The sequence below is a fragment of the Lolium rigidum genome, chromosome 6 (genome assembly GCF_022539505.1).
Source record: "Lolium rigidum isolate FL_2022 chromosome 6, APGP_CSIRO_Lrig_0.1, whole genome shotgun sequence".
Classification (NCBI taxonomy): Eukaryota; Viridiplantae; Streptophyta; class Magnoliopsida; order Poales; family Poaceae; genus Lolium; species Lolium rigidum.
In genome coordinates this window covers 121540510-121551192 of record NC_061513.1, presented here as the reverse complement: position 1 = coordinate 121551192, position 10683 = coordinate 121540510, and the positions used below count along the sequence as shown (strand labels likewise).

The 10683-nt window shown below is 41.4% G+C and overlaps 2 protein-coding genes across 3 annotated transcripts; one reads left to right on the top strand and one right to left on the bottom strand.

Moving 5' to 3' along the window:
* Window positions 1-658: 658 nt before the first annotated feature.
* On the bottom strand, window positions 659-6984 carry LOC124659225 (perakine reductase-like). 2 transcript variants are annotated; one of them, XM_047197156.1, is made up of 7 exons: window positions 6827-6984; window positions 6546-6713; window positions 3731-3934; window positions 3481-3653; window positions 2557-2653; window positions 2320-2473; window positions 659-1052 (listed from the first exon to the last, which is right to left on the bottom strand). In XM_047197156.1, the coding sequence occupies exons 1-7, from the start codon at window positions 6875-6877 to the stop codon at window positions 874-876; spliced, it is 1026 nt and encodes a 341-aa protein (XP_047053112.1). In that variant the 5' UTR covers window positions 6878-6984; the 3' UTR covers window positions 659-873. The 2 variants fall into 2 exon arrangements, with proteins under 2 accessions (XP_047053112.1, XP_047053113.1); XM_047197157.1 differs by having other exon boundaries at window positions 3833-3934.
* Window positions 6985-9284: 2300 nt separating this feature from the next.
* On the top strand, window positions 9285-10588 carry LOC124659226 (50S ribosomal protein 5, chloroplastic-like). Its single transcript, XM_047197158.1, has 2 exons — window positions 9285-9467; window positions 10106-10588. The coding sequence occupies exons 1-2, from the start codon at window positions 9353-9355 to the stop codon at window positions 10417-10419; spliced, it is 429 nt and encodes a 142-aa protein (XP_047053114.1). The 5' UTR covers window positions 9285-9352; the 3' UTR covers window positions 10420-10588.
* The last annotated feature ends 95 nt before the right edge of the window (window positions 10589-10683 follow it).

The following is a 10683-nucleotide window of genomic DNA, read 5'->3' as shown; positions in this document are numbered from 1 at the left end:
AGGGTGTTAGAGATAGTTTTGTATACGAATAGGACTCTTGATGTAACCGACCTAAACCCTGTAATTCTCCTATATATACACGTGAATACAGAGCTCGGGTTATCCGAGTAGATTCTACCTGATCACAATATTACGTTTTACACTATGAACTGTGTCATTTGATTGTGTCATTTGATGTCTGCACTATGAACTATGCATGAATTGTTTGAGTTTTATCGTCACCTTTGATCGATCATATGCAAATATATTTCATAAACCTTGTTTTTATGGGTTCGGATGCCGCTGGTGTAGAACAGAGCCCGTAAACCAAAACTGTAAAACAGCTCTGTTCTGCGCTAGCCATTTTACGACCCGAATACGCGAGTTCGGTGAACTGAACTCGCATTTTTCAGTTCACGTTTTTACGGGCTCTGCTAGAGATGCTCTAAGGGTTCTTGGTAGAACTGAACTATGACTAAGGAACTTCCCCAGGAAGTTGCCGAAGCCATTGCCATAGATTGTATCCCTATATCTATTTAGTAAAATTCTCTTTTCCCAACAAAAAAAACTAAAGGGGGTCGTATCTGGACTGTGTTAGTTATTTCACTCAGTCATCTAGGAAAATACTACGTTGGTATGAATGGTACCCATTAAGCATGATTTCACTCTTCAAACCGCATTGAAAGAAATGTGCAACAGAACGAGCTTAAATTGAGTTGACACAAATTTTTATCATGTAAACCATTGGCAAGGTACAGTGTTTTGTCAGAGTATGGACAACCTTGTTTCTTTCCAGTTCCCCGTTGAATGAACTAAGTAACAAGCGGGGGTGAATACAAATACATCACAACATGGTGATATGATCTTGAATTTGCATCTGAAGTTGTAAAACTGCTACTTTGGATGTGGAGTGTTTGCAACCCTCCAAGAATAAGGCTCCAGGATCCCCATAAGCCTGGACCCAGCCACTTCGCCAGCAGGGAAAGCAGCTGAGATTTCTTCCAGGTCTTGCTTGCTCAGCTTTACATTTACAGCTCCAATGTTATCATCAAGGTTCTTCACTTTTGTTGTTCCTATATTCAAAGAGCAGTAACACACGTGTATAAACAGACATGGCATAGATGGCATGTTTTTTATGTACGAGCAATTGTAGAGTCTTTCATACATGGAGAACACAGGCATTTAAAGTAAGTAGACATCAAGATTAACTAGGCTAGAGAGAATTGGGTGATTTTTGCCACCTTAATTTACCAGAATGAACAAAATTCTAAAAGGAAATCTGTCGGTAGGTAGGAAGAACATATTCTTAAATAAAAGTGTGCTTCATGGAATCTGACCGTCGAGTCACACCACTTACTCAAGTGGGCTACAGCTGCTAAGTCTGCCGTAATGAAACCATTGCAGTGCAGCCTCCATATTTAGTGAGGAAACAACTTTTTGAGTAAAATGGACGTGAAGGGGTGGGTAGACATACTACCTCCATATAAGTGCGGAAACTGTTTTTTTTTAGTAAAAAGGATGTGAAGGGGTGGGTAGATATATCTTTTGGTGTGTGAGCAACGAAAAGAACAACTACAAAGTTCATATTAAACATACAAATATAAGTAAGGGGATTTAAAAAAAAATGGAGGTCAAGATGCTAAATCCGAATTGCCTAGATGAGCAGGCTTTTTGAAATTGACAATCTCAACCTGCTGAGAAATGATATGTATCTGACACTGTAATTTTGACAGCCAACAGGCAAGGCCAAACTGGCTAACTGTGCATGACATTCCTCAAGTTGACTCACTCTTTTAATGTGTGATACTGTTGATGCTAGCCTTAGATTGGTTCTACCTAATAGATGCATCATTTAGATGACAAAAGAAATTAGCTCCTAATAGATCATCATGCTTCTGCATTTTCAGCATTGTAGTCAGATGTCATCAGCTTCCAAGACAAAAATGGAACTATGCACTACTGCTGTACTGCATATTCAGCTAATGCAATATCTTGTGCTGTCTAGCGAACAGGTAAAACCTATTAGGATGCATCGTTGTTTAAGCTCCGATTGCTGAAATTAGTGCAAAAAACAGGCAAAGGACAACAAACCAGCTTTGCCGCAAATACTTCTATGTAGAAATGTGCTGTTGTTCAATTTCAGAGAAGTGTTCCAGTTGGTTCATTGTTAGAAATGTTTTGCATGCTTGAAAGGTTCAGATATACACTAGAAATTATAATTCAGAGGTACACAACCATGTTCTTATAGGAAGGGTACAAGATCATATTAAGCTTGATAATGCGGAGCATTTGAGAGGAAACACTGCTGATCAATAGCATACTAATGTTTAAAGAACCTACCAGGGATTGGGACGACATCTTCCCCTTGATGAAGAACCCAAGCAAGAGCAAGTTGAGCAGCTGAGCAACCATACTTGGTGGACAGAATCTCAAGTCGTGTATACAGAACTTTATTCTTCTCCAAGTTTTCTCCAGTATACCTAGGATGTTTGGACTGCAAGGGGCAGATGGAATGGTCACACAAATAATGTCACATTTCTGTGTGAAAGAAGATTACACGAGTACAACTTCTTTTACCAATAAACTTTCTGATGGTATGCTCTCTACAGCTGCCCTGCCAGCAAAGAAACCACGGCCAAGTGGGCTGTATGGAACAATTCCAATGCCAAGCTCCCTGAATGCAAATACTTCACATGATAGAGAGAATGCCTAAAGATGTCATGAATCAAATGTATAATGACGTGCTAGCTTAAATGGGAATTGCAAGAAGAGTAAGGAAGACCTCTATGTCAACATATCTAATTAATTCCAACACCCCAAAATATGAGCCCTGCAAGTGCACGGGAGGGGCAATGAGGGCAAGATACCAGAATTTTGATCCTGACAGGATATGAACCATGGTCAAGCAGGGATGGCCAGTGTGAACCTACCACTGTGCTATGGCCCAGTTCTCAATAACTCCCAAATGAAGCAAAAACATATCCCTGCAATGAAATACTTGAAAAAATATTCTCTCTTCCACTTCATAGTTATGAGTTCAACATGCAGAATAAACTATTATAGAGACAACATCACACCATGTGCAAACTGGAGTTTGATGATGTACCCAGATGGAGTAATTTTCCTGTAATCAACCATGTACGGCATAACAGTTAACTCGTTTGTTTTTTACAGATAAACTTTAAAAGTTAGTAGCGTATTCACATTGGCAGTTATCAACCAACAATTCATCTAAGAACAGCTGTGTGGATGCTTAACCAAAACATAAAAAATATTGTTCGCCCGAACATTTTTGGAAGTTTATTTTGTATGTTGCTGTAAGTGATCTTAGTGTTGAACGAGATATTAATCATGCATCATGTGTGTGCATTTCTTAAGACCCAACAAACCTAATCAAAGCTCCAAGTACACCTTTGACGAGAAAATGTATAATGATTTTTTCTGGAAATAAGGTAGAAAAATACTGCTGTAACAAGGGTATAGGGATTGAACTGGATAAACCTGCACAGTGGGATAATATCTTCCTCTATATCTCTCGTCCACAACGACCACTCGAACTGCACCGCAGTGACTGGATGAACTGCATGTGCCCGCCTAACGGTATCTGCACTAGCCTCAGACAAGCCAACATATTTAACTTTCCCTTCTTCAACCAACTTCTTCAGTTCACCCATCTACACTCACCCGATGTTAAAGTCAGACACAGTTAATGAAAAAAATTTAAAAAAATCCAGGATCAAGTGATACACACAGTTTCCTCTATGGGCACTAACTGGTCAATGCGATGCAGGAAGTATAGATCAATGTAGTTGACGGCAAGGCGCTTAAGGCTTGCTTCACAGCAGTCACGCACATATTCTGGACTGCCCTTGACACACATGCCACTAGCGTCAAATCCTGCAATGCCGCACTTGGTGGCCACTTGAACCTTCTCACGAGGCAACCCCCTTAGTGCCTGCTCAAGACATTTGCTCCACATAAATCATCAAGTTAGTAAGAAAAAAAATAGAATTTATGTAATTCATTAATGCTTTCTTACTTACAGTAATGATTCATCGTAGCTTACAAACAAGCCCAATCCTAATATAGGTAGAAAAGGAACGGAAGAGATTTATCAATCTAGATTTTGCATTTTCAATGGTTAGACTTTCATAAACCTATTTTTCATGATATGACCGAACACAATCAAGCCCAATCCCAATATGGAGTCGTTAATTGGAAGTTTGCACATTCTACTAACGATTAACTATGGCAGTTTAAAGTTCATCTGGAGAAGAATCCAATCCGGGCAGCATTGTACCAGATCGCACAAAATCGTATGCCTACTAAGCACTAGTGCTGAGCAATTTTATATAAGAAATTAACTGCACATTGCTAAAAGCACAAAATATCCAGGCCATAGGGTAATGTATTAACCCAACATTAATAATACAAATATACATTGCGTAAAGTTTGGGAGCAACAAATAATATCAACTATCTAATTCCAGAATAGATGAAACTTAATATTTTGTGAAGTCTCCTATAAGCACTTTGACCTTCAACTTTAACATTTTAATGTACTTTTATAGATTTTGTTAACCTACACAGTATTGTATGAAAATACACAGATGACAGAGAGCCAGCAACTTGGTGCTAAAAAACTATACACTGCGAGTGGTCCTGGTCAACAAGCTCTCATGTGCGTTGGTGGCCCTGGGAGCAAGCAATTCATCAATACCTAATCGTGACTAGGGCATCATATATGTGTGCTTGGCAATATCGATTGACCAGGCTATCCGGGCAAGCAGATCTCATATATGCCTATTGTAGTTATATTACCAAGTAAAATATGTCATATGAACCTATTTTCCTAGCACCGCAGCAGGGGAAGGGAATTTCTAGGCAGTCTTTCCCTTGCTTTTACGCATAGAGGCTGATTCGAACTGCAGGGAAAAAGATTGGCACCACAACTTTGGTAAACTTAAAAGTGCTGTAGTGAACCAATATCCCAACCAGACACACTTACTACAGGGTGCGATCATCCATGAGTTTGAGCTACTACTATGTTAAATGACCGTTATCTAACTGTTAGACTATTAGTGGGATGAAATTATAACTATTTATTATTTGGACCATCAAAAATAAACTGCGATTTTCGCACCCAAGACTTTAAATGTCAATATAAACTGGAAAAGTAAATAAACTTCGGGCGAATCACACTGTATCGGTGTACATTACTATATAGCGGTATATCAACTCAATCAAATAGGTCCCAAAACATTAAAAAACAAATTATATCCAAGGCATGTTACAAACTTCCATGTTTGACATTAATATTAACTATAGAAAAAATAGATCGTGGGTGGGCCACAATACATTAATAATTTTCATTATTAATTGGATGAGATATAGATTGTGGCTGGGCCCCACTATAATGATATAAATAATAAATCTAGATATAACATTTCGACCAAGCAAATCTAAAACCTTGACTATGGTGGGTTCAAATTATAAAAATATTCTCTAGACCAATGAGGCAATGACCATACCACTATGTTAGGGAAACTAATGTTGGGGACGAGTACGAAATGTTAGTACTCACACTTTGAGTACAAATCTTACAATGCTACTGGTACACCCAGAAGTCAGAATAAGGAGAACCTCAACGTGGCAGTACGACATCAGAAACATGCAATCTAAGTACTCGACACGAAGCTGAGAATGGTGGCAATGTTTAGTTCACCATTGCCAACAACTGTAACAAGCAGGGCACCAGAGCTAGGTAGACTAAGGGAGTACCAATGCCCATGGAATTATGATACAGATAGCCACATACTGTTGAACTTGGCAATTATGACCAGGAACCAAACTACTACTTAACCTACATGATTTTAAATTATTTGAATAATTACCATGGTACAGTGACCCAATGTGGTCCGACCCCTCCCCGGACCCCGCGCAAAGCGGGAGCTTCATGCACCGGGCTGCCCTTTTTACTCAGAAACTCAAAGATAGAATAGTAAATTACCAATTAAATAAACTAACAATTAGGAGGAAACTGACGATAAGCATCCACCAATAAACAAAATATAGGATGGTAAGTAAAAAATATAGCCACTAGCTAGTTTCTATAATTCCACCTAACTCGGCCTGTCTACAGAGTATATTGGAAATTTCTGTCATATCTACTTTTTTTTCCCAATTGAAGATGAAATTGCGAACATACTGGAAAGGAAAAAAGTGGAACAGCATCATGATTCATCTTCATCATATTGACATAGCTTCCCGGAGCCGGTGGCAGGTAGGAGAGTAGGCTTAGACTCGGGGAGCAGCGGTGTGGTCTTGGGCTTCTTCGCCCTTTCTTCTATATATCTAAAACACCTTCCAGGGTTCTCGATTTTTTTTACAGCAATGCGATTATTTTTTCTGTAATTGATAATCTTCAATCAAATCCCACCTATGACCCATATAAATGTACAGGAATGCAATGTGTACCTACAGATTCTCACTTTTCCAATAGAACAAAACAATTTCGCAAGCCCCAACTAAATGGGACACAAACTCAGCATCAGAGAAGATTATGACCTTTCCAAGCAGGACCTCGTTGGTATGAGGCCCATAGACATCGGCGGTGTCGAAGAAGGTGACGCCGGCTTCGAAGGCATGCCTGATGACGGCGACGCCAGCATCCTCCGGTACCGGAGCATTGTAGACGCCGGTGAGGCCCATACATCCGAACCCGATCTTGGACACCTACCACCCAAATCGGACATATACAACTGGTCATTTGCAATTTCATTTGATCTTTCCCCCTCAGATTTGCGAACAGATCAAGGAGATCAAATGGTTTGAAATTGGTTCCTTACCTCCAAACCCAGGGTACCAAGCTTCACTCCTGCCATACTGCTCTGTTCCATGGATCGAACTCTGCAAATGAGTAATAGCTACCTACCACCAAGGGCGCAGGAGGAAGAAGAGAGCAAGAGGACTGCACGAGCACGACCAGAGAGGAGGACCGACGACCTCGCCACCGGGTACTTGCCTCAGGTTGGGCCTAAGCTAGTGAGATTTCAAAGAATGGTAAGCCCAATTGCATACAAAGTTTGTTTTTTCGGTTCTGCCCCTCGTCTGTCTATCTGGACCAGGCCCAATAATCCTCTTCAAACCAGGACAGAGCTCAACTTTATTTTAGTATATATAAATTTTATTTGGCGAAAAGGTTCACCAATCTATCAATCATTATCAACAGCAAAAAATCCTAAAAGCAATAAAGATTAAAAATAGATTCTTAGACCACCTAACGACGACTACAAGAAGTAGAGCGAGCCAAAAACGCGCCGCCGTTCTATAATCTACTCCTATTTTAAATATCTCTAAGTTGTGTAATACAATTTGGTTATATCGTTTAGCATGCTATTAAAACATGATGTCAATATTGCGCAAAGAAAATTTAGTTCTATTAAAATAAGAGATGAAAGGTAAGGCACAACTTTGAGATAAGTAAAAATACGATAATTAAGGTCAATATGTTTTAGTAGCCTAAATAAATAGTTAATTTAAATAAATTATGCTTAAGAGATAACATGAAGTTTTAAAATATTGGTGGCAACATGTGAACTAATTTTGTTCCAACAAACATTATTTAAATTTATGAAAATTAAAAGGCAGTGTAAATACAATAGATTCGGATTAGCGACATGCACACATACATCCGACGGGCCACTCTGCACGCACGGCTGTGGCGTGGTGATCACCAACATCGATGCGTACAACAATGAGAATCAATGGTGTGCGAGCAAAACGTTGTCGTGGTGACCACCGATGCAAATGCCGGTGATCACCATGATAGGGCCGCCAATGGCCCTGATCATCATACCTGAATCTACACGGATCTGCGGGTTCAATCGACTACCTGAAGCTCTAGTCGAGAAGTTACAGCGAAATGCATGGACCTACGAACCTAAAAAAAATCCTAAATGCTCAAATTAGGAAGTGGGGTTGAGTACTTACAACGGGACGGGAAGAGTCGTAGTGGGGATGCCGCTTGTGCAGGTGCCGCCGACGATGAAGTTGCTGGTGCAGGAGCGAGCGGTGCAACAATGGGTTGTGGAGACGCCATGGATGTGATGCATGGCATAGCAGGGCAGGGGATAAGAAGCGAAGCAGCGGGGGGACAATTTCGCGGATGATCCATCTCACGGCTGCCGTCTCGACCCTCGTAGGCGCACGCGGCCTCATGCTAGTAAACGGTAAGGGCCAATTGATAACTAGCACCTTTGATAGGTCAATCGCAGCCGCCGAGTTGCGTGCCTTGTAGTCCGACATGGCACGGGCCCTAGACGAGGCCCACCGTGTCGTGGCATTGGTCGCCGACACCATCGTAGGAGGAGGCGAGGGAGACGGTGCGTCCATGCTGCAAAGGGCGATTGATGGAATGTTAGATTAGTATATTTTTAAAATTAGATTAAAATACAGTGTATAGTTTGTATGTAGTCAACAAATCAACTTGGGTTTTGCCTCTTGCGACCCTAAAATAAAATGAAATTGCTAGTTCTTGCTAAATAACTAGAATGAGAATGAAGCTCGTGCTCAGTAGGCTCCTGCTATGTTAGATTTGCATTGTAATTGGTGCATTTGAGTTGCAAATTAGATTGCATGTTTTTAGTTGTAAGTAAGGTTACAACTACAAAAAATACCTACAAACCGCTAGAGTGCTTCCTGATCTATGATAATGGTGAGTTATAACATAGGTTGCAACTGAGATTCGATGATGTGATTATACCGAGAATAAAGTTAATTCTCAGTAGACTAATCACACCCAAAATAAAATAATTAAACTATGATGAATTGTTCCTTAACATAATTACTATCCTACGTACTATGTTGTGATCCACATTCATATAAGAGGGAGGCTAAGTGTTTAGATGATGGAGCAAGCCCCCCCCCCCTCCCCCCGCCCCGACGGTATGGATCGTCTTCACTGCCTATATATATCTCTTGTAAGGCGCCGATTAGGATTTATCAGATTATAAGATAAATCCACTATGTTTGTAAACACTTTTCGATATAGTAAAGTTTTACCGGCTGGTGCCAATGGGTTTTCACCTCTGTGTTGAAGAAGTTTTTCACGCTAAAATCTTATGTCTTCGCTATGATTTCTTTTCGTTCTACCTTATTTACTTGTCGCGGTTTATAACATTATGCTTATCTTTTCTTGGGTGAGACTTGAGACTTTGAGAGCTTCTCTTACGGTCTCCACCCCTTTCAAGTGTGAGTAAATCGAACCGTTGATTTGTGATCAGAGCGCAGGGCCCTCGCTCCGCACAAGCTTATCCTCCTGGGGGAGGTGGTCTTCTTCCGCATAGGATAGACCAGAGCCCAAATCCGCACCCATGGCGCTCCTCCTATCCCCGACTGTCTCCTTCCTCGCCTCCTCATCCGCCTCTCCTCCTCGTGCCCGAGCTCTCTCCACCGCTGCCTCCGCCAACAATGTCGTCCCCTCCTCCGGTAAGCAGCCCTTGTACCTCCTTTGCCTGGCACCGGCCCTCTCCATTGCCCCGTACGCTCGTTGAAGGTTGATAACTTAGTCTAAGTACTTAACGGAGTTATCCCTCGTTGCAATTCTGACGGAGAATTCGGCGGGGGATTAGTTTGAGCGTGCGCAATTCGAGTCGCGATATTTCCGCCTCTCCACGATGGAATGATTCGTCGGGGAATTTCTTCAAGCACTCTGCCTGCAACAGTTCTTGGAAAATTTATGTTTGTTTTCCTCTGCTAGGCTACATATTACTTCAGTTAGGCGTTATGAACATCTTTAGGGCTACAAATATTTCTCCTTTCAAACATAGTGCTACTATCAATTGCCTTATGAGCGTAGGCTATAGGCAGTCGATGATATATCATTAAGCACACTGCGGCAACCCGCAGTTTTCTAGTTTTCACCGATGAGTAAGTGAATATACCGGCCATATCTTTATCTAGCAGTTCCATTTAACGGTATTATTAGTGAGCACACTAAGGTTATCCACGGTGCATTTCATTTCCTATGATGACCCATGCAACATACATGAGCTCAGAATTTCAATGTTTACAGCATGGTAAGAAGGGATCCTACTAAGTGCCGTTTGTCATTGCTATTCTTGTAGCCTTGAGACTGCAGTGCAAGAATACTGCCTCCTTCAGCCATGTATCTCCTTCCAAGAAGACGCCGGTAATTGTCCATGCCTCCGCGGATGCTGGTGCAGCTGATGCAGCAGAGCAACCGGAGAAGCAAAAACCAGCGGCTTCGATCGAGGAAATGCCACTCGAGTCCAAGCAGAAGATGATCCTGGAGCAGAGGGCACGGATGAAGGCGGCCAAGAAGCTGAGGCAGCGGCGCAGGCGGCTCGTCCAAAAGAGGCGGCTGAGGAAGAAGGGCAGCTGGCCACCGTCCAAGATGAAGAAGCTCAAGAACATCTGAATTTCACATCATGTTGGACAGTCAGTGCTACCGTTCTTCTGTAAACCTGTGTGTTTCGTTCCTCCAATGCTCTTTTTGCGTAACTGATGCATTGGTGTTTGTTTCGTCTGTACAATTTTGTTGTTCTGAGACACACTATTGGTATAATGCAATTAAAATTTTATGATAATGATTTTTCTTACTTGTATACAGCAACAAATTGCTGTAGTTTTACCTGTGGTTAGTTGATGTCGTACAACTGCCCGTCTCAAGCAGGTTTGGGCG

Coding starts and splice junctions, on each gene's coding strand:
- LOC124659226 (XM_047197158.1), top strand. CDS start 9,353: ATGGCGCTCCTCCTATCCCCGACTGTCTCCTTCCTCGCCTCCTCATCC. Junction 9,468..10,105: donor CAATGTCGTCCCCTCCTCCG/GTAAGCAGCCCT, acceptor CTATTCTTGTAG/CCTTGAGACTGCAGTGCAAG.
- LOC124659225 (XM_047197156.1), bottom strand. CDS start 6,877: ATGGAACAGAGCAGTATGGCAGGAGTGAAGCTTGGTACCCTGGGTTTG. Junction 6,714..6,826: donor TTGGTACCCTGGGTTTGGAG/GTAAGGAACCAA, acceptor TTTGGGTGGTAG/GTGTCCAAGATCGGGTTCGG. Junction 1,053..2,319: donor AGATGTCGTCCCAATCCCTG/GTAGGTTCTTTA, acceptor CTTTGAATATAG/GAACAACAAAAGTGAAGAAC.